The following is a 24,293-nucleotide window of genomic DNA, read 5'->3' as shown; positions in this document are numbered from 1 at the left end:
GAGTAGATCAAGTATACCAGCCAACGTTATGGTATTTTGATCTGCTTGGCTTTCTTAGTGATCAAGAAACACCAAGACCAAGCAGGAGTACAATTGAAGATGAAATTGGAGTGTCAATGTTACCGCCAGCCGTTCATGAGGAGAAATTGCCCTTCTCATACAAGTATTTTTCCTCATAATATGAAGGGTTACAACCTTTAAGAGATAATTATAAGTTTCGACATCCATCCGCAAATAATTTCGCCAGTCGTTAGGTTCGTCCTGCAACTCTCTCAGTAAATTTACGTGAGAAAACTGCTTTCGCTTTAGCAGCCACTGTCTACACCATTTTGCCCGCTTTCTCTGTTTCCTGCGGTTGGTTGGAATGTTTTTTGCAACACAAGTTGCGAACACAGACCACAACAGAACTTCCTCCATTTCTATATTTCAAAATAACTGAATTAAATGTTTGACGTTTACGGGGAGCGTAGTCGCTTGCCACTGATATTTCTTTTCTACACCGACAGATGGCGAGCGAGTAGTAGATTGGGGTTTGTGTCGTGTGAACACACCACATTTGCAGCGATCTTTTGCATGTACAGACATCTGCACCGATGTCTGCGCAGACAGATCGTTGCGTGTGGACCGGGCTTTACTAGACGAATCGATCTCATTAATCGTCTGCTGTAAATTTTGAAATTCATGTGTTTGATTAAATGAAACCGGTGAAGTATCGTCTGATTTATTGTCATTAGTACTTTCGATGACGTCAATACGACTGGCCAATTCATCACCTTTTTCAGTCAGTATTTTAACCTGATCATCGGTTTTAGAATCAGAGGCGTTAATCTGTTTTTGCAACTTACGTGTAGTTTCGTTCAGTTTTTTAACATCAGCTTTCACGACATCGGAATCCTGTGTTAGTTCTAATTGTTCGAGTCTGTCGGTCACTGTTTGAAAATCTGTTATGTATGTGTCTGTTTTCGATTTCAGATCAGAAATTTCGTCACGTAATTCTGTGTTTGACTGTTCGATGGTATTAATTTTGTCGGACACTGTAGCAATATTGTTGTCCACGTATGTTTTTGCTTTCGCAAACATCTTACGTTTGTCTTCCTGTCTCTGAGCAGTGATTGTTTCCATTACTTGACGTTTTACTTTATTTTGATCATCAATAAATTTGCGGAAACGCGTATCACTGTTCTGTATGTGAAGACTAAGACGTTCGTTAATCTGAGTGTTCTGTTGTTCGAATTTTGCGTCTATCTTTTCATCCATTGTGCGCGAAAGTTCTACCGTCATTGCTTTAAATTCGTCGCGTAATTGTGTAGCTTTTTCAGAGCATTGTTTAGCAACTCCGCTAATTTCGTCTCTGAGTGTTTCTGTTGCAGCTGTTTGCATTTCCCTTAATTCCAGAGCAACAGACCTAATTTCTTCGCTACTTTTTTTTGAACAAGCCTCAATTTCCTCGCGTAACTGTTCCTTAGTGTCACGACACTGCGCGGCAACGGCTCTAATTTGTTCACTAAGCTGCCTGGAATTGTTGTCTAATTTTTCACTCTGTTGTCTGACCTGTTCACTAAGTTGTTTGAAATCTTCACTCTGTTGTCTGACCTGTTCATTAAGTTGTTTGAGATTTACATCATTGTTGTCTAATTTTTCACTAAGTTTGTCTTGTTTTTCACTCTGTTGTTTGAAATTCTCTTTAAATTGTTTGTTATCTTCACTCTGTTGTTTGACCTGTTCACTAAGTTGTCTGAAATTTTCATTCTGTTCTTTCGAATTGTTCTCGTTAAGTTGTATCATTAATGCTATGATCCGATCCATGTCAGAATTCGCTACTGTATTCTTTGTGATGTCTAATGGCTTACCTGCAATTGTCACGTCTTCTGTAACCATTTGGTTATTCTGAGATTTACAAAAAGGTTTGCCAGTCGTATGTACACTGTCAGACATTATTTCGGAATTAAATAAATCCGGCGTACTTTCCGTACACTGATCATTTCCATTAGTAAAATTTGTCTGTACATTATTTGAATTTTCCAAACCAGGTGTATTAAGCTGGGCAGCGCTCATTATAATAGGGCGCCCCGCGTCATCAATTGTTGTCAAATTAACAGAGGAGACAATTGAGTTCGCTTGTTCATTATTAAGGTAAAAGTCGTCATTAGCGGTTGGAACGCACTGTCTGTTAGTGAACGCAGCATTGTCATCACTACTCTGTGCGTCACAATTGCTATCGGTCATGTTTAAGTCGGAAATTTCATTCAAAATACCTCGCGATACACTATTCACAGTCTTTCGCGGCATTTTCACAATAGTCACAATTATTCAAAAAAAGAAATAAGCACAAATACAAAAGCAACACACAAATACAACAGAGCAACGAATTGCCGATGATCTGAGGAAAGAAAGTCACAAATTAGTAAAAGCGTTGCGCCAAATTATAATTATATTTAAGCAAATAAGAGCAGATACCTGACTGTTTTTCAAAAGATTCTCAACGAAATACGATCCTGGACTGGGTGTCGCCAAGTGTAACCTCCCCGCAAAATTTTAAAAGAGAATAATTATTAGAAATGTGGGCAAAGTTAAGTGTAAGCTCCCCAGAGAAATTTAATGACAAAGACAATTAAATAAAATTAGCAATCTGACCCAAGTACAAGTTCCCATTAAATAATGAAATATAATCCCATAACAATGAAACTATAGTGATAATCAAAACTCAATTAAACCGAAATGTCGGTCTTTGGCCCTGTGCAAAAATCAGAATTAATTTCTTACCTTAGTATAACTGCATGTCAAATTTCTGCTCTTATTCTGCGCCACAGCTTGGAGGAAATGCATCGCAATAATTATTTTTTTTTTGAAGTTAACTGAAAATTTTGTTTAAGGAAATGCAAGGTGATCAAATGATTTTTTTTGCTTTGTTAAAAATTGCTTTGAAATCAGATTATTATTGGGGCGAATATTGCACAAATTAGTTACAGTTAATTTACATTATTAGCTGAGCGCAATGCTACTTAATAATATACCTCGTCCTGAATCTCGACCATTGCGGTGCCGACGCCCGCCGACTGCTCTGGGCTACCACTACTGACAGACTGCTCTTCGCACCTACACTCGACAGACTACATTCGCAACTGCACTCGACTACTACTGCCGACAGACTACAGACTGACGCTCGCAACTGAACTCTACTGCGCCTCGAGTGCAACTGCTCTGGTCAAAGATTCTACAATGCCTCATCATCGCTGCCATCGAGTACATACGCCTTTCAATATCCCTAATGTTTGCTGGCATCATTATGATGAAAAAGGGCTGGTGCTGTATCAGATGAATCTCATTAAGGTGTATCTTATCAAATTTAGTACAAAATACCTTTTGCAATTTGGTAAAACAAATCTTTGCGCTTTACTAAGAGAAAATGAGTTTTCTCAGTTTGCTCACATCGATTGCAAATGGGCTTTTTATTTTAATTAGTTTTTGGCCATTGACTTTGAAACATTTTCTATGTAGAATTGGGGACATCAGTTTTATACAGGAGAATTGTATTGAATGGTATACGTTTACTTCAGACACATGTCTAGCGAATTAATCATTTGATGGAGGTGTATTTGGAATGAACTCAGGTATGCTTACAACAATAATCAGGTCAGATACTTTGTCAGTGATATTTGAATAAAAGTATGGGTTTACTTATATTAAGTCCTATTAGTACTTGTGTATACTACATGAACGTTTTTGAATAATATATGCTTTTTTGTTTTGAAAAAGCTCAAGTCAGTTCATTTTCTATTACATTAAGCAACACTAAAAGACTTTGTCAGGTGCACTCATTGCTATGTTGAGGCTCTGTTACATGCAAAACTTAACCCTACATTTTGAGCGCTTACCCGTCCATGAATTAGTTTGTTACATATTCAGGCAGTTAACTATCATGATATTAAATTGTAAAAAGAAGAAGCAGTCAAAGCAAGCAGATGGCATTGACAGATGAAGTGTTTATTATTGCCTCATATGTGTGACGGGAGGGGAAGAAAAAGCAAAACATGGAATCGAAAGATAAAGTATTCCTCAGGGTATGAAATTTTGTTATTGAGAAATTCCTGAAAACTTAACCAAATTCGCATTCCTTACAGAAATACTATTAATTCAGACTCTCACAATCTGAATACCTAAAAAAGAATTAGATCAGCAGAGTAAAAACTGTCTCATAATGATGTCTGAAGCTTTTAAATCTGTTATCCTTACAAGTTCAACACAACTAATCACCCACTGGAATATAGTGCAATAATGCTCAATGTACGACACATACAACAAACTGAATGCTTGGAGAAATGTAATTTAGTCATTGTCCCACCAAACAATTAAGACTCTCATGGTAGCTGAAGAAATTGGGCAATTTTGTAAATCTCACATAAAACTCGGATTACTCGCACTTCCCTCAAATGGTTTATTTTGTACAAGAGTAAACAAATCTATCATGTTACGTATAATTTTTTGGTTGTATTACATGGCCGTAAATTTATTCTATTAAGTGAACAGCACAAGAAGTTAAGCTTCGAATTTTAGCTATGGTATTCAGCTTATTTATTTGATCATAATTAAAACAGCGCTTTTTTAACATTTCACTTAAACAATGCTGTGGTGAGGTTCCTCTTACTTTCTGTTGCAGCTGCAAGAATAATGTTTCTAATAGCGACCGATATTTATTTATTTATTTGTTCAAGAATCATTTTAGTACATTATTTGTACATGTGATATAGGACAATGGTAAACCTAGTTAATTTACAATACAGAAGTCACTTTGACTACATTTTTGACATTATCAAAATGCATAATAATGTAGGTTGGTGTACTACATTGCTTCTACATGTGATAATAGCAGTTATTAAGTGAGATGACATCATAAGCACAACACAGACTCACTCTCTCTCTCTCTCTCTCTCTCTCTCTCTCTCTCTCTCTCTCTCTCTCTCTCTCTCTATATATATATATATATATATATATATATATATAATTACCAAGTTGAGCCTCTATGAGCTGCATGGTAACAACCAACTTCACTCTAGTGTCCAGGTCTTGTTCTTGTTCCATCTTTGACTTCCTGCCAGCATCTTCTGAGCCCACCAAGAAGTGCCTGTTTATGTTCTTCGGATAATGGTCCCCTCCATCTTTTGTACATTGTGCCATTTTAAAACCTTGATAGTTGGTCACCAATCTTCTAAATTTGTTCCTGTCTGGAATTTCTCTCTCTGAGATACCAGTCTGCCTAAGATCTTTTTCACATTCTTCAAACCATGTTGGCCTTGTTTTCTTAGATCAGATGAAACTCCATATTCATTTTGTTAGTCGATCACTGTCCATCCTCATGAGATGACTGTAAAATAACAATCGTCTCTTCTTAATGGATGCTGTGATAGGTTCTGCATTGCTGTAAAAGTCCTCATTTGCTCTCATTCGCCATTGTCCATCAACCCACCTATTACCTAGGATTTTCCTTAATATCCTATGCTCTAACTTTTCCCGCCACTCAGATCGACCTTGTCTATTCATGGTCATAATTTCGGACCCATATGAGCCATCAGGTTTTACAACTGTATTATAATGTCAGAACTTGGCCCCTCTACTCATAGACTTTTTGCTATAGATATTATTTGTCAGTTGGTATGCTTGGTCTAACTTCCTCATCCTGACATTAATTGCTTCTTCTTCTAATCCATTCTCCTGGATGAGATCACTCAGATACCTGAAATTCTTAACTCATCTGATTTATCCCAAGATGGTGATCATTCATTCAGGTCCATCACAGATGATCTTCATGTATTTTGTCTTTTGAATAGAGATCTGGAGTCCAACTTTTGCAACAATTTCTGACAGCCTATTGATCTCGTTGACTGCTGACTCTATGTTGTTAGCAAAAATGGCCAGGTTGTCTGCAAAGGCCAAGCAGTCATTGTACACCACTTTGTTCTTAGGACCAAGTCTGAACCGCTCTTCATTTGTTTCTTCTTGGGTTAAAAACTTTCTCCACCCTCGAATGACCTTTTCCAAGATGCAGTTGAAAAGGATTGGGGATAGTCCATCTCCTGGTCTTTATGCTCTTTCAAATTGTAAAGTGTTCTGATATCTCACCCATAAATTTTATTTTTGACACTGTGTTAGTGAGATTTTGTTTAATGAGCTTTCTTGATGTATCAGCCACCCCAAACTCTTCCAAAATATTCATTAATGCCTGTCAGTCGATGGGGTCATATTAATTCTGAAAATCAACAAACATGACCATGTAGTTATTTACTCCAGTTTTTTTTGGTACCTGATTATGTTCTTCAGGTTAAAGATCTGTTCTGTGCAAGAACAGACCTTTCGGAAACCAGCTTGATATTACCCAAACAGTTGGCCAAGATGATCTTCCATTACGTTCTGCATCGCTTTGGAGAGAATCTTATATGGAACAGATACTAATGAGATGCCCCTATAGGTATTGAAATCCTTTTTATTGCCTTTTTTTGTGTAGAGGATTGATTAAAGCTGACTGCCATTCAGTTGGATCAACCCAGTTCTCCAGATCTCCTCAAAAAGTTGGGCTGGTACATCTAGAGTTTCATTATTTGCCAGCTCCAGTAGTTCCAACACAACTGAATCCTCTCCAGCTGCCTTATTATTCTTAAGTTTGTTGTTGATCTCTTTGATCTCCTCTTTACTAGGAGGAGATCAGCTGGGTAGTTTGTGGATCAGGGCACATACAGGGAATCTTTCTTTCGGTTCATCACAATTAAGTAGGTTATCAAAATAACGAGACATGATCGTGCAGTTTTCTTTGTTGGCAAGGACAAGCCTTCCATTTTCGTCTCTAAAACAAAGACTAGGGGCATGGTATCCTTTCAAACTCGATTTGAAATAGAAGTCTCTGGCATTGTTTTTTCGGAAATCCTGATCGATCTGTTCTAACTGATGTTTCTCATATGATCGCTTAACCCTTCATAGAGTTCTGGGTGCATATTTTCAAACTTCACGGAATACATCAAAATCTTCACATCTCGTGGTCGAGTTCCACTTTTTCCATGCATTTGTTCTTTGGGCCACCACTGCATCACAAACCTCATTCCACCATCTCTGCTTTCTCTTTTTAGCTGTCAGAACTGCAGTATTAGCTGCTTGTTGGAACTTGGAGGCGATGTCCGCCCATTTATGGGATTGAAATGTCAGTTGCTGAAGGTATTGTTCCAATACGTTTTGATTGATTTTGAGTTTCGCAACGTCATATTTATGAATTTTATTTCCAGTTTTCAATACCTTATTGAGAGGGATGAAATTTATTTTGATCTTGGAGAGTTAATGAACCGAGTCAAACTGGGCACCTCTCTGTACTTTTAACATTCATTATTTCCTTAATTGCTCTTATAGAGATGGCTAGATGATCAATCTGCTTCTCTGCACACACATTGCCTGGTGATCGCCAAGTCTTCTGTTTACTTGGCTTGTGTTTGTAAAATGTTGACATTATCTGAAGATTGAAGGATCTACAAAGATTGACAAGTCTTTCTTTTAGTCATCTTCTACATCTACGTCTACATGGCTACTCTGCAAATCACATTTAAGTGCCTGGCAGAGGGTTAATCGAACCACCTTCACAATTCTCTATTATTCCAATCTCGTATAGCGTGCGGAAAGAATGAACACCTATATATTTCCGTACAAGCTCTGATTTCCCTTATTTTATTGTGGTGATCGTTCCGCCCTATGTAGGTCGGTGTCAACAAAATATTTTCGCATTCGGAGGAGAAAGTTGGTGATTGGCATTTCATGAGAATTTATTAAGTGATTTGAGTTGCTTCACTACTCCGAGAATATTTACTTCTACATTACTCATGTTGGCAGCTGTTCTGGATTCGAATTCTGGAATATTTACTTTGTGTTCTATTGTGAAGGCATTTCGGAAGGGTGTGTTTAGTAAATTTGCTAGTGAGTAGGGTACTTTCCAGTTGATGATCTAAATTGCCATTCTATTCCCAGCTGGTCGTTAAAATCACCTAGTAGGATCTTTATGTTCTTAGATGGTATTTGCTCTAACTGTTCTTCAATAATGTCCAGAAACTGTTCAACTTTCTCGGGATAGCGTCTGTTGTCTTCATTGTTTGGTGCATGCGCATTGATCAGTGTGTATCCTTTGTTACCACAGCTGAGAAAGTCTCTCAGAAGGGCTGAAGAACACCACAATTGAACTGACAATCTTCCTACGAACAACAAAAACTGTGCCAAGTGAAGGCATGTTCTTACCTAGTTTGACTGTCCTTTTGCCTTTATAAATGCTGTAACATTTAATATCCTCATCTAGGTATCTGGTTTCTTGAATGGCCAAGATGGTTATGTCATGTTTGTCCATCATCATCGTCAACTCTTTGTGTTTCCCAGCTTTCAATAGAGAATTGACGTTCAAAGTCCAACAATAGTAGTTCTGTTTTGCCTAGAATTTTGCGGTCATAGTCGTGACTTCAAACCATCCAGGTTCAGGCTCCCCAGAATTCATAGGCCTGATTGCACTCCTAAGAGTGGTAAATTCTCTCAAAGAGGTACTACCTGGGGTAGTGTCCTTTCTGTGATGACATTCCCATGATGCTTGGTTGTTCAAACTAATGTGGTTCAAATGGAGAAAGGAGGAGTTGCCACATTCATCAGGAACTGTCATAAATTTAAGAACATAGACATTCATAAATTTTGCCTAGAACAGCATATGGAAGCATGTGCAACAGAATTAGAATTTCACAAAAAATCCTTCATAATATTAAGTGTATATCGAGCACCTGCAGGTAACTTTAATCTGTTTGTCAACCACCTTGAAGCTGTACTGGCCCATTTAACAACCAAAAACAAAGAAATAGTGGTTGCTGGTGATTTCAATGTAGATTTCCTTAAAGACTCTCCCAATAAGAACTTGTTTGAGTTAGTAACACTATCATTCAACTTAATTCCCACAGTAAAGTTCCCCACTAGGATAGCCTCTTGCTCACAAACAGCCATTGATAATATCTTTATAGAAAAGTCCAATGAACAAAATTATATTACAAAACCAATAGTCAATGGCCTCTCAGACCATGACATGCAGTTCCTTCTGTTAAATGTTAATACTGAACAGGATATAAAATCTGTTAAATCTGAGCTCAAAAGGGTAATCAGTAAGCCAAAAATTGATTATTTTAGGACACTCCTCAGAGACATTCACTGGACTGATGTTTACAGCGTTCATGGCATGAATGAAAAATATAACATTTTTGCTAATAAAGTGCTTACCTTATTCGAACACTGCTTTCCCCCAAAACTTACCAAGGTTAGAGCAAAGTCTACAAAGAAGCCATGGATTACTCGAGGAATAGGGGTATCTTGTAAAACAAAAAGAAAACTGTATCTGTCACTCCGAAACATTTCCAATGTTGATGCTATAGCACATTATAAGAAATACTGCAAAATATTAAAGACTGTAATACGGATGTCAAAGGAAATATATTACAAGGAAAAGATAGTCATATCAGATAACAAAATAAAGACAATATGGGATATAGTGAAGGAGGAGACCGGTAGAACCAGGCATGAAGAGGAACAAATAGCATTAAGAGTAAATGATACATTGGTGACAGATGTGTATAGTGTTGCAGAACTTTTTAACAAACATTTTATAACTGTTACTGACAAGATGGGGTTGTCAGGTTCGGTAGATGCTGCTATGGATTACCTTAGACCAGACATTTCAAGTAACTTCCTTAATATGAATTTGACCCTCACTACCCCAACAGAAATAATGTCCATCATAAAATCTTTAAAATCAAAAACATCTAGTGGGTATGATGAAATATCAACAAAGTTAATTAAAGAATGTGATTCTGAGCTAAGTAACATATTAAGCTATCTGTGTAACCAGTCGTTTATTAGTGGAATATTTCCTGAATGGCTGAAATATGCTGAAGTTAAGCCACTGTTTAAGAAGGGAGATAAAGAAATAGCATCAAATTTCCGTCCAATTTCACTGTTGCCAGCATTCTCAAAAATTTTCGAAAAAGTAATGTACAGTCGTCTTTATAACCATCTTATCTCAAATAACATACTGTCAAAGTCACAGTTTGGATTTCTAAAAGGTTCTGATATTGAGAAGGCTATCTACACTTACAGTGAAAATGTGCTTAATTCATTAGACAAAAAATTGCAGGCAACTGGTATATTTTGTGATCTGTCAAAGGCATTTGACTGTGTAAATCACAATATCCTTTTAAGTAAACTAGAATATTATAGTATAACAGGAAATGCTGCAAAATGGTTCAAATCTTATATCTCTGGCAGGAAACAAAGGGTGTTATTAGGAAAGAGACATGTATCAAGCTATCAGGCCTCATCCAACTGGGAACTAATTACATGTGGGGTCCCACAAGGTTCCATTTTGGGGCCCTTACTTTTTCTTGTGTATATCAATGACCTTTCATCAGTAACATTACCAGATGCCAAGTTTGTTTTGTTTGCCGATGATACAAACATTGCAATAAATAGCAAGTCAAATGTAGTCTTAGAAAGATCAGCCAATAAAATATTTGTGGACATTAATCACTGGTTCCTAGCCAATTCTTTGTCACTAAACTTTGAAAAAACACGCTACATGCAGTTCAGAACTTGTAAGGGGTGTCCCAAGAGTATATGTCTAACATACGATGACAAGAAGATAGAAGAAGTGGACAGTGTTAAATTCTTGGGATTACAGCTTGATAATAAATTCAACTGGGAGGAGCACACCACAGAACTGCTGAAGCGTCTTAACAAATCTCTGTTTGCAATGCGAATTTTGTCAGACATAGGGGATATAAAAATGAAAAAGCTGGCATACTATGCTTACTTTCATTCCATAATGTCATATGGGATTATTTTTTGGGGTAATTCATCAAGCCAAGCTAAAGTTTTCCGGGCACAAAAACGTGCAGTGAGAGTTATATGTGGTGTGAACTCAAGAACATCCTGCAGAAGCCTGTTTAGGGAACTAGGGATACTAACTACTGCTTCCCAATATATTTATTCCTTAATGAAATTTGTCATTAAAAATATATCACTTTTTCAAACCAACAGCTCAATTCATGGAATCAATACTAGAAATAAGAATAATCTTCACAAGGATTTAAAGTCACTTAGTCTTGTACAAAAAGGTGTGCATTATTCAGGAACACACATTTTCAATAACTTGCCAGCAGCCATAAAAATCTTAACAACCAATGAAATTCAGTTTAAGAGAAGCCTAAAGGATTTATTGGTGGCCAACTCCTTCTACTCCATTGATGAATTTCTTAGTAAAACCAACTGATTTGTATATAAGTACAACATAGCTTCTGCACAATTTCAGTGCAGTAATGTGTTCATTGAAAATGTGTGTGTGTGTGTGTGTGTGTGTGTGTGTGTGTGTGTGTGTGTGTTTGTATAATCTAACTTCTGCACCATTTCAGTGCAGTAATGTGTTCATTGTAAATAAGTATTACAGTAGTTGTATTACCTTATAAATAAATAAAAAACTTTTTTATATTAAATTCAGTGCATTAGTATTTGTAAAATTACTCTTAGTGTTCATTAAAAAATGACGATCATTCCACTTGGGACCTGTGGAATGGTACATTAGCTTATTTGTTTTAATTGTAAATATTTGTCATGTATTGTTGTTTTTCTGACATGTTCCACATCCTGGAGGACCTCCTCACTACGGATCAATTGGAATGAAAGTAAATCTAATCTAATCTAATCTAAATGGCTCTGAGCACTATGGGACTTAACATCTATGGTCATCAGTCCCCAAGAACTTAGAACTACTTAAACCTAACTAACCTAAGGACATCACACAACACCCACTCATCACGAGGCAGAGAAAATCCCTGACCCCGCCGGGAATCGAACCCGGGAACCCAGGCATGTCAAACTAATGTGGGTTGGACAAATCCTTCCCAGTAATAGACTATATTATGAATTGACAATTAGTAAAATTTGAAAAATGAGGTTTACTCATAACGATGCTCGATAAATTCAGACAACGAATAGAAGCAGTAGTCAAGCAAGAACTGTTTTAACATTATTCTAAATGCATTTAATTTTGAGGTGCATTTTAGGTAAGACGGCAAATGGTTATATAACATAGTTTTTGCATGAGTTTGTATTTATTGTGTTGATGTGTAGGTTCATCTAATGTCTAGTTTGATATGTGTGTATATCATAGTTGTGTCCGAAGAAATTTTCCTTTTTTAAGATGCTATCTTTTGTGAAAATTAGTATTTCGTATATGTACAAGCAAGATAGCGGCAATGTTTTGAGAGTTTTAAAAAGTGATCTACAGGAATCTGTGCACTTCGCTTTTTTTATCAAACTGTCAATCTTTTTCTGTATTTTAAATGTTTTTGTAGAATTTGTGCAATTCTCACCCAAAAATTATTCCATACATAAGTACCCACTGTAGACTACAATGGTACATTGTCAGCACTGATGAGCAGCTTGTATCCTGAGTGAGGATCCTAAGAGCTATGCTAATGAATTCAGTCTGTTATTTAACATGTTTAGGTACACCTCCCACTGCAGATCTGCCTGAAGATGAATACTTATAAATTTTGTATGACTGACCTTCGATAAATTTTTTCCTTCGATAGTGAAAAGATTGTTTGCAGGATGGAGATTTTCTGTGGTGTGGAAGTTAACTGCCACAGTTTTTCAATATTTGTGATGAGCTTACTGGTCCCGAATCAGTGTATTAAAGTATACATAACTGATATTGCAGCCTTCTGCAGATTTTCTTCATTCTGTGATTTAATTAGAACATTAGCGTCATCGGTAGGGTACAGTGGTTCCATCATGTATTTTACTAATCAAGTCATTTATATACAGCAGAAATAGGACAGGTCCCTGAACAGAACCTTGTGGATTCCATACTTGATTTTCTCCTCATTACTGTAAAAACACTAATAACCATCCAAACATCAACTGAAGTTTACCGGACAGCTAATTAGCTAAGGTTATGGCACGATTCATACGACCTTCCTGCCACGTTGCACTACTCACAGTAATACTGATAACTAAACTGGTGGATTACACCTACTTCGTTATTTAACTGTAACCCTTTCTGGAGTATTCGGTAGTGAAAAATAACTGTCAGTTAATTATAACCGTAAAAAATAACGGTTATACAAAAATAACTGTAACCGTGATAACCGTTTGGCCCAGCTCTTGGCCAACTACATAGGATTTGCTGCAACCTGTGTGAACAGTAGCTCACGATGCCACAAGCTGTGGCGCCATATTAGATGCGTGTGTGAACCCAGCTTAACTGTCTGACAGCACGTCCCTTAAAGAGCTGTTATAAATCACTGGCGTATAAATACTGATGTTTTAAATTTACGCATATAGGAAACAATTGAAAACTTTAGGTTTAATAGTCTTACATAGCCTTTAAAAACTCTCTTACTAGGTTCATTATTTGTTGGAAAAGGTAAAATAAAAAATAAAATAAACCGTTATATGTGGAAAGATTAAATTTGTTGCAGGCTGTGGCTGTTTTACGAAAATTACACAGCTTAACGTAAGCAGAATGCATAGATGGAAAATTAACATATAGAATTACAAATGTTTGTTTGATTCTATCGATTTCTTATATCGATTCTGTACTCGGAATGCTGAATTAAACATATCCGGTGTTTTGATGTGTGTTATTTGCCACTTGATTTAGCTGTCAACGGGAATGTGAACGCGCGTGATAATCATGATACGATGTGAACATACGTTAGAGCGATGTGTTCATTACATTGCAATACAGGAAATTAACACCGTTAGCACTGTTGTCAATGTTAAATTAATAAGATGAAAAATGCTGCAGTTTTGGAAGAAAAATGGTTTGTCATAACAGTACGACTTTAAATTTATCAGAAAAGACTCATATTTATAAGTATTTCGGAGATTTATGATCAATGTTTACACTTGCAACCGAATAGAATAATTTTATATTTTGAACTTTTTGTTGTAAGATTGCTGACAATCCGTGTAACTGTAAAAAGTATTTCACAATATATTTTGTAGGGATGAAGGATGCCAGTCATTCCAACGCAAATTCTCCGTCGAGGACGACCGAAGCACCAAACCCATCAATATACAATGGAGATGTATCAAATGATGTTTTGCATTCTGGGCCTTTGTCATGTTATACCGAAAGTGAACTGACAATTGGAGATTTAGGTTTGTGGCCTTTGTAGTTCTTCGTTGTGTAACAACAGTATTTTAACGCACTTTTAATGCAGGTAACTGTTTTGTGAAAATAGACGTTTCAGCTGGTGTAGTCGTTGCACAACAATTAGAGATCACAATATGAAATATGCAATGTTTCTTGCTACTTGCTTATTAATAGAAGTGATATTTGTAATTTTTTCAGGCGAGTCGGACCAGAGAACAAAAGGCAATAACTCCCATTCACGCTTATCTAAAACTCTAGCAGAGGTCTTGGTTGATAAAGGTGCCCTGGGATATTTTATTCAGTATTTGGAAGCAAGAGGATATGTTGCACTCATCAAATTTTGGCTTGATGCAGAAAGTTTTCGTGCAGCATCATCTGCCGAGATTAGATGTTCAACTGATACACCTGACGTGCAGGTGACACGGGAAATGTTGGAGGCAGAGTGTACCAGCAGCAAAGAATCGCCACACCATGAGGAACGTAATGTTGTTTCACTACAAACAGCATATAGCAGCTTGTCTGTGGATTGTGTTGAAAATAGTGAGAGTGCGAACACAGCACCAAAGGGTAGCACTCACTCTTTGATAGTTAGTAGTACTTTATCAACTGCTTCACACACTACATATTATGATGCTCATTCACATATGTTTGGTTGTGCAAGTGGAGCATCAAACAAAAATTTACCATCCGATTTAAAGGACTGTGGTGAGACCTGTTCAGATGTCAGTGACATTTCGAATAGTTCTGAAAATAAAACAAATTGTGTTACTCCAGACATTGATGCTGGCAGTAGGATAAATAGTTACCAGCTACAGACTATTGGTGATGGCTATGAAAGCAAAAAAGAATCAAGTAGTGGAACAGCGGCAAGATGGGCAAGTGGAGCTGTCAGCCCAATTCATCAAGCAGCATCACCAACACGTGCTGTAAAACTCATTGAAGCAACTTTGCATGATGCAATTAGAATATTTAGGAAGTATTTTACTCACAATGCCCGTTACCGAATTCGAATTCCAGAGGAAATAAGGAATAGAATGATTTCTGCAATTTGTAGAGAAGGTGGAATGGTAGGAATTGATTGTTTTAATGAATGCCAAGACCTCGTCTTTCACATAATGGAAAGAGAGTAAGTATTTCTTTCCAAGATTAACATTCTTGGTAGATAATTATCTTTAAAAAAGTTCTGATTTTGAATGAAAGTTAACTGTATATTGCTATAAAATACAGGAAATAATTATTGATAATTTAGTTTCTCTGATTGTATCAGAATAGCATTGTACTTCTGCAGTCCATACCACCACACTCCATCTCATTGTTCTGTCCATGGTGGTAGTGAGTTGTGCAGAAGAGGCATAATAACGTGGACTGTGCCATTAATGTGGATTCATTTATACATTTTTAATATTTTTTAGCATGATATTTAATTTTTATGACTTCTTAATTCTTGAATTGTAACTTTATGGCTAGAGCAGAACTGAACTTCTGACAATTTAACCGGTGTTAAGTTTGTTACAAGGAGGTCACATCAAATTCCATGAAAAATTATCAGATCAGAAGACCTTGGAGAGAATCAGTCTCATCGTCCCACATAGTCATCTGGGTTTATTTTACCTCCTCTGGTTTCCTCAAATTATTACAACAAAATTCTTGATAGCCCCGAATGAAAAGTGTAATTTTTTCGTATTGTGGTACTATCAAAATGTGAAACAGTCGTTTATTACATAGTTACTAGATCTGCATCCTTTACCAGTGATGACTTGACAGACTGTAAAAATTACATTCTTCATTGTATTACATATAAAGGAAATTACTTGCAACAAGAGGAAATAAAACAGATGGAAAAAAATACCCTTTTGTCCAATCACTTGAATCACGATTGAAAAATTCTCCAACAGAATGTAATGGGTGCTCTTCTGAGTTGTGTACAATTTTCCTTCTGAATAATCCTGGCAGCAGATGATGTATTTCTCGAGGCAACGTGTTGAACGTTTTTAGAACAACTGTTGGAAAACTGCCATGTGTTTATACAAGGGTAATCCCAAAAGTAAGGTCTCCTTTTTTTTTTTATAAGTACATAGACCAGTATATTTCTACAATGGTTTACATCAGTTTACAGCTTGAACATTTAGCTATTTTTTGATATAATCACCATTTCTGTTGATGCATTTTTGTAGATGCTGTGGTAGTTTTTGTATGCCCATGTCATACCAGCTCGCTGCCAAGCTGTTCAGAAAGTTATGAACCCTTTTTTTCACATTGTCATCGGAGCTGAATCGCTGTGACCACAATTAACGCTGACAGGTACTGTGAGACTGAAAAAACTCAAATGGGCAATTCAGAACCGGAGAAGAGGAATGTTGAGCAAGGGCGTACACATTCTCCATGAAAACGCTCGCCTACACATCACTCGGCAAATCGTTGCTCTCCTGCAACAGTTTCAGTGGAACATAATCACCCACTCAATCTATAGTACTGACTTGGCACCCAGTGACAATCACCTGTTCCCTAGGTTAAAAGAACATTTGGGCGGAAAGTGATTCAGCTCCGATGACGAGGTGAAAGAAGAGGTTCATAACTTTCTGAACAGCATGGCAGCGAGCTGGTATGGCATGGGCATACAAAAACTGCCACAACATCTACAAAAATGCATCAACAGAAATGGTGATTTTGTCGAAAAATAGCTAAATGTTCAAGTTGTAAACTGATGTAAACTATTGTAGAAATAAATAGGTCTATGTACTTATAAAAAATAGGAGCCCTTACTTTTGGGATTACCCTCGTCTCTTGGTAAACCCATGTTTCTCTTGTTGTGGGTGTTTTTTCTGTTATGTATTCCTTATGGTTTTCTTATACATTGATGACGCATCAAAACGCACACTAATTGCAAATTAACATTATTCCTAACCAGATGATTATAGGTCTGTAGTGATCCAGTCTTTCTCTTGATGTGATGAACCTCACAGCTTATTTTTTCCCCCTTTTTTTTAGCATAGAAGTTTCATTGCAGCCTGCATTGTGTCCCATTATAACAAACTTGTCAGCTACTACACCCTTTAGTCTTTTCAGAAGGTATATCACATGGGAGAACTTTGAGAATACATACACGGTGTGCTCATTCGTTCAGTTTGCCGTCAATCGTGAAGTCCAGTGGTTTCAGAGCCTCAATTTTATCCTGGGGATAACCGGAGATTGCAGTGCCACCTGTTATCTGTGACCAGTAAATACTATCAACGTAGTGGACACCCTGATTTTGAGCTTATACAGTATGGTGATTGTGACATTGTATTACACATGCAAACAGACACAAATAAAAAACACTTAATTTCAGGTGGATGATTGACCGATCTGGCCTTGTAACATCAACTAAAATGACTTTGCTGTGCTGGTACTGCAATCTGCTGAAAGCAAAGGAAAACTACAGCCATAATGTTTCCCGACGGCCGCAGTCTACTGTATGGTTAAATGATGATTGCATTCTCTTTGGTAAAATATTCTGAAGTTAATATAGTTCTCCACTGAGATCTCTGGATGGGGACTACTCGGGAGGAAATGAATCTGGCATTCTGCGGATTGGAGTGTGGAATGTTAATTGGGTAGGTAGGTTAGAAATTTTAAAAAGCGAAATGGATGGGTTGAAGTTGATTATATAGTGAGAATTAGTGAAATTTGGTGGAAGCAGGAACAGGTATTCTGGTCATATGAATTCAGTATTATAAATACAAAAGTTAAATAGGACTAATGGAGTAGGTTTAGTAAAATAATAATAATAATAATAATAATAATAATAATAGGAACTCGAGTAAGCTATCATGAACAGCAGAGTGAACATATCATTGTAGCCAAGGTAGACACAAAGCCCACATCCACCACAGTAGTAAAAGTTAATGTCCCAACTAGCCCTGCAGATGATCAAGAGGTTGAAGAAATATATAATCAGATAAAAGAAATTATTCAGATAGTTGAGGGAGATGAAAACTTAATGTGATGGGAGACTGGAATTCAACCATAGCAAAAGGAATAGAAGGAAAAATAGTAGGTGAATATGAACTCTGAGAAAGGAATGAAAGAGGAAGCTGCCTGGTGGAATTTTGCACAGAGCATAATATTATCATCGTTAACATTTGGTGGTTTAAGAATCATCAAAGGTGGTGTGGAAGAAACCTGGAGACAAAGAAAGGTTTCAGATTGACTATATAAGAGCAAGACAGAGATTTTGGAACCAGATTTTAAATTGTAAGACATTTCGAGGGGTAGATGTGGACTCTTGACCACAATTTATTGGTTACTAATTGTAGATTAAAACCAAAGAAATTGCAAAAAGATAAATTAAAATTGGGACCTGGATGTTGAAAGAACCAGAGGTTGTTGATAGTTTCAGAGGGAGCATTAGCGAATTATTGACTAGAACAAGGGAAAAGAATACTGTGGAAAATGAATGGGTAACTTTGAGAGATGATATAATGGAAATGTCGTGTGGCTAGGGCCTCCCGTCGGGTAGACCATTCGCCTGGTGCAGGTCTTTCGATTTGACGCCACTTCGGCGACCTGCATGTCGATGGGGATGAAATGATGATGATTAGGACAACACAACACCCAGTTCCTGAGCGGAGAAAATTTCTGACCCAGCCGGGAATCGAACCCGCATCATGAAGGCAGGTGAAGATAAAATAAGTTAAACGACAAGGCCTGATAGAAATCCCTGTGTGACTCAGGAGATACTGAAATTAATTGATGGAGGGAGAAAATATAAAAATGTGGCAAATAAAGCAGTTAAAAGGAAATACAAACATCTAAAAAGTGAGCTTGGTAGGAAATGCAGAATGGCTAACCAGGAATGGCTATATAGGAAAAACGTAAGAATTTAGAAGCTTGTATCATTAGGGGATAGATAGATACTCCCTACAGGAAAATTAAAGAGGCCTTTGTAGAAAAGAGAAGCAGTGGTATGAATATCAAGAGCTCAGATGGAGAAACAGTCCTAAGCAAAGAATGGAAAGGTGGAAGGGAGACATACCTGCAGGCAGAGGACAGAGATGATGATGATGATGATGATGATGATGATGATGATGATGATGATGATGATGAAATCTGAGACACGACATTGTGAGAAGACTATGACAGAGTACCAAAAGACCTAAGTCAGAACAAGCCCCAGGGGTAGATGACATTCCATCAGACCTAGGTGAAAGCCTTGGGAGAGCCTCAAGAGATGGTACTGACAGACCTCAAAGTTTTTATTTGTTCTCCCTGGACTTTAATTCCTATCCTAAATTTTTATTTGGTTTCCTGCACTGCATACTTAATGTGCGGACTGAATAACTTCGGGGATACACTACAACTGTGTCTTAACTCTCTTTTCAACCACTTTTTTCGTTTCATATACTGCTATTCTTATAATTACCTTCTGATTTCTGTACAGTATGTAAATAGCCTTTTGCTCCCTATATTTTAACCCTGCTACCTTCAAAATTTTGAAGAGTGTGTTCCAGTCACATTGTCAAAAGCTTTCTGTAAGTCTGCAAATACAGTAAACATAGGTTTGCCTTTTCATAATCTATTTTCTACCGTCAGTACTTCCTCATGTGCTTCTGTATATCTCTGAAATCCAAACTGATCTTCCCTGAGGTCGGCTTCTACCAATTTCTACATTTTTCTGCAAAGAATTTGTGTTAGTCTTTTGCAACCATGACTTATTAAAGTGATAGTTCGGCAATATTCACACTGTCAGCACCATCTTTCTTTGGAATTGGAATGATTATATTTTCTTGAAATCTGTCTCGTACACCTTGCACACCAGGTGGAAGACTTTTGTCATGGTGGTCACTCCCAAGGCTATTAGTAGGACTGTCGGAATGTTGTCTGCCCCTGGGGCCTTGTTTTGACTTACATATTTCAGTGCTGTGTCAAATTCTTCTCACAGTGTCACATCTCTGATTTCATCATCATCTATGTCCTCATCCATTTCTATAACACTGCCTGGAAGTTTGCTCCCTTGTAAAGACCGTCTATATTCTCCTTCCACCTATCAGCTTTCCCTTCTTTGCTTAGGACTGGTTTTTCATCTGAGCTCTTGATAATCATACCACTGCTTCTCTTTTCTCCAAAGACCTCTTTAATTTTCCTGTAGGCAGTATCTATCTTTCCCCTAATGATATAAGCTTCTACATTCTTACATTTGTCCTATAGCCATTCCTGGTTAGCCATTTTGCATTTCCTGTCAATCTAATTTTTTAGGCGTTTGTATTCCCTTTTGTCTGCTTTATATGCCAGATTTTTATACTTTCTCCTTCCATCAGTTAATTTCAGCAGCTCCTGTGTCACCCAAGAATTTCTACAAGGCCTTGTCGTTACCTATTTGATCCTCAGCTGTCTTCAGTATTTCATCTCTCAAAGCTACCCATTCATCTTCCATAGTATTCCTTTCCCCTGTTCTCATCAATCGTTCCCTAATGCTCCCACTGAAACTCTCAACAACCTCCGGTTCTTTCAACTTATACAGATCCCATCTCCTTCATTTGTCACTGTTTTGAAGTTTCTTCAGGTTTAGTCTACAGTTCATAACCAATAAATTGTGGTCAGAGTTCCCATCTGCTCCTGGAAATGTCTTACAGTTTAAATTCTGGTTCCAAAATCTCTGTCTTACTATTATCTAATCAGTCTGAGACATTCTAGTGTCTCCAGGTCTCTTCCACATTTACAACGTATGCTCAAAAAATTCCAAAACTTTGTCCTCAAAATTTTTCTATGCTTACCTGTTACTTATTGTGTGTGGTCTCCTTTGAAATACTCTCCTTCACAATTGGTACACCACTCGCAATGCCGTTTCCACTTCTGGAAGCAGTCTTGGTCTGCTTCTTTCTGGGCTGTGTGAAGTGCTGTCTGTGAATTTTCTTTTATCTTATGTATCATTGCAAATCTTCATCCTTTCAGTGGGGTTTTCAACTTTGGAAATAAAAAAAAAAAAAAAAGAAAAAAGTCCTCTGGAACCATGTCGGGAGAGTATGGAGGATGAGGCAGCACAGTGATTTCATTTTTTGTGCAATAGTCATGCACCAACAGGGATGAATGTGCGGGTGTTATCATGATGCAAGAACAATGAATTGCCATTTTCTTCTCACATTTTCTCGCAGGCATCTTAACACATCCTGGTAGTACCATCGATTAACAGTTTGTCGTTGTGGTGTGAATTCCTGGCATGAGCATCTTCGGTAGACGTTGAAGGGCATCCTGAACGAGGGCACTCTTTTATCTTCTGTCCAACAATTTTTAAACCTTGTGAACCATTGGTAACATCGTGTATGGCATAAGTATCCATTACAGTAGGCTCCCTGCATCATTTGGTGTTAACCTGTAAATATTTTCTTGAATTACACTTAAAATTTAATGCAGATAGAGTTGCTCCTCTAACTCTGCCATCTCAAAATTCGCAAACTGTGTGACACAACACTCTACTCAGTACAGTACTGAACAATAACTAACAGATATACAACAATGGAATTTTCAGCAGTTACACATTAAACACATGCATGTGCAGGGATGCCACCTGTATTTCGTACCAACACACCATCGGCGCAAAATTGTGAATGTTCCAGAATTTTTTGAGCAGATCTTGTACACCTTCTTTGATAATTCGCAAACAAATTATTAGCGATGATTAAATTATGTTCTGTGCAAAATTCTACCAGGCGGCTTCCTCTTTCATTCCGTTCCCCAAGCCCATATTCATATACTAATTTTTCTTCTCTTCCTTTTTCTACCACTGAATTCCACTTTCCCATCACAGTCAAGTTCTTCTCTCCCTTAACTACCTGAATAATTTCCTGTATCTAATCATAAATTTTTTCAGTCTCTTCATCATCTGCAGAGCTAGTTGCCATATAAACTCGTATCACTGTAGTGGATGCGGGCTTCGTGTCTGTCATAGCTATGGTGATGCATTCGCTATGTTGTTCATAATGGCTTACCTGCATTATTAATTATTAAATCTACTCCATTAGCCTTACATGCATTTGTATTTAGAACTCTTCATTTACCTGACCATAAGTCATGTTCCTCCTGCCACCGAACTTCACTAAGTCTCACTATATTTAACTTCAACATATCCTAGCTGACTGGGTGCAGGGTGCAGACAGTTTTTTTTTTTAGATGACACTCCATCCAGTCGATATGATGGTAGTTGTAGGAAACTCAGAAGTATCAGTGTAAGATTGAAACAAATGCCTGACCCAGGTAAGAATATTAAAATCCAAGATGTTAACTGCTGAAGCATTCACAGCAGTGTTTCAGAGTTCTAAGTGCCCCTGAGGGGCAGTGTAGCTCACATACTGCTCGGTACAGGAAGCTGGTTGAAACCTGAAAATGATAGCAGTGAAATTTTGGGGAAAATTTAATTGCATGTCAGAAAGATAGGGTAACAGGTAATGGAGGAAATGGAGGTTGTGTATTTATCGCAGTAGACAAGAAACTCAAATCCACTGAAATAGAAATAGAAAGTGCATGTGAGATTGTATGGCCAAGACTCAGTATGAGGGGTTGGCATAAAATGGTAATTGGATCCTTCAGTTGCTCGCCAGACTTATCTCCTGAGGTAATTGAAAACTTTGGAGAGAACCTCATTTCAGTTGTACTTAAGTTCCTCAATCATACTGTAAGCATGGATGTTGACTTTAATCATCCAACAGTCAATTTGAAAAATTACAGTTTTGTTACTGTTACTGTGAGACATGATTAATTGCCTTCTCTGAAAACTACCTAGAACTGGTAGCTCGAAACCCCACTCATGATGGATATGCATTGAAACAAATAGCTACAAGATAGACATGATCTCTTTGAGGATGTCCACACTGAAACTGATAGCAGTGACCCTGAGGCAACAGTAATTACCAAAGTACAAAGAACAACCAAAACAAGCAGAAAGATATATATGTTCAGTAAATTAGATTAAAAATCAGTAGTGCCATATCTCAGTGAGGAACTTGAAACTTTCAGCACAGGGCAGAAACGTGTGGAGGAAATATGGCTCAAGTTTAAAAGAATAATTGACTGTACACTGGATAGATATGTACACAGAAAATCAGTTCATAATGGGAGGGACCCTCCATGGTATACAGTCACTGTAAAGAAACTTCTAAAGAAATAGAGATTATTGCATAATAGGTATAAAACAAAGTGTGGGGCTATAGATATGCAGATGCTGAATGAAACATGTTTGGCTGTCAAGAGAGCAATGTGTGAAGCCTTCAGTGACAACCATAGTAGAATATTGTCAGATGATCTTTCACAAAACCCAAAGAAATTCTGGTTGTTTTTCAAAACCTGTTAGTGACAACAAAGTTAGTGGCCAGTCCCTGGTGAATGGGACAGGAACTGAAGTTGAGGGAAGCAGAGCAAAAGCTGAAATGCTTAACTCTGTTTTCGGATATTCCTTTGGGTCATTCCATGTCAGTTCAACCAGGGGCTCCAGCTCATAGTCTTAGATTTGACTGAAATTCAGTACACTAATTCTAACATGCGTGGAACACTCGTGTACAAAGTATTAGTTTCCCCTACCAATTAGTTCCAGAATTATGACTTGTGAAAAAAGGTGGTGTGACCCGGAAATTGCAACCCGTGTCTGGCAAACTATCTTCAGACCCAACTTCAGGTCTTAATAACTTTGGAACTATTCCACACAGTCCAGTGAAATTTTTACAACCCAGTAACATCCATTTAGAGAACACACTCCATGAATCAAAACACCAACAACATATTTCTGGGGGAAAATAAAAAATTCCAAAATGTGATTAAAAAAAAAAATGTAATACGTTAAAAGGTACATATTGTAGGTGTCCTCTATGCCAAATATGATTCACTCAAAAAGGGTATAATTTATTTTGTGGTAAGCTTAATGTGGCCTAAACACACACAGAACTCATCTTGTCCATATCAATCACAAAAACTGAGTTACATGCACACGAAAATACAAAAATTTGAAAAATTACCTGAAAAACATGGATTTTCGAAGTGTGGTAGCACAAAAGGGACAAGTGGTATCCAAGCCAAATTTCACACACTGCATAAGTAGACCATAATGATACATATCTCA

The 24,293-nt window shown here is 37.3% G+C and overlaps 1 protein-coding gene across 5 annotated transcripts in view; it reads left to right on the top strand.

Moving 5' to 3' along the window:
• Nucleotides 1-13,663: 13,663 nt before the first annotated feature.
• LOC126194836 (A-kinase anchor protein 10, mitochondrial) overlaps nucleotides 13,664-24,293 on the top strand; it is a 156,323-nt gene continuing 145,693 nt past the window's right edge. For 4 of the 5 annotated variants that reach the window (XR_007538512.1, XR_007538510.1, XR_007538513.1 and 1 more), the window contains exons 1-3: nucleotides 13,664-13,874; nucleotides 14,059-14,214; nucleotides 14,408-15,335. Coding sequence is in view for 2 of the 5 variants with exons in the window: in XM_049933175.1 (XP_049789132.1) it covers nucleotides 13,850-13,874; nucleotides 14,059-14,214; nucleotides 14,408-15,335 (1,109 nt within the window). In the remaining 3 variants the exon portion in view is untranslated. Of the gene's footprint in view, nucleotides 13,888-14,058; nucleotides 14,215-14,407; nucleotides 15,336-24,293 lie in introns of all 5 variants that reach the window. The other variant, XM_049933192.1, reaches the window with a different exon arrangement.

The sequence above is a fragment of the Schistocerca nitens genome, chromosome 1 (genome assembly GCF_023898315.1).
Source record: "Schistocerca nitens isolate TAMUIC-IGC-003100 chromosome 1, iqSchNite1.1, whole genome shotgun sequence".
NCBI lineage: Eukaryota > Metazoa > Arthropoda > Insecta > Orthoptera > Acrididae > Schistocerca > Schistocerca nitens.
The sequence above is the reverse complement of the archived record's forward strand: the minus strand, read 5'-3'. Positions and strand labels throughout refer to the sequence as shown.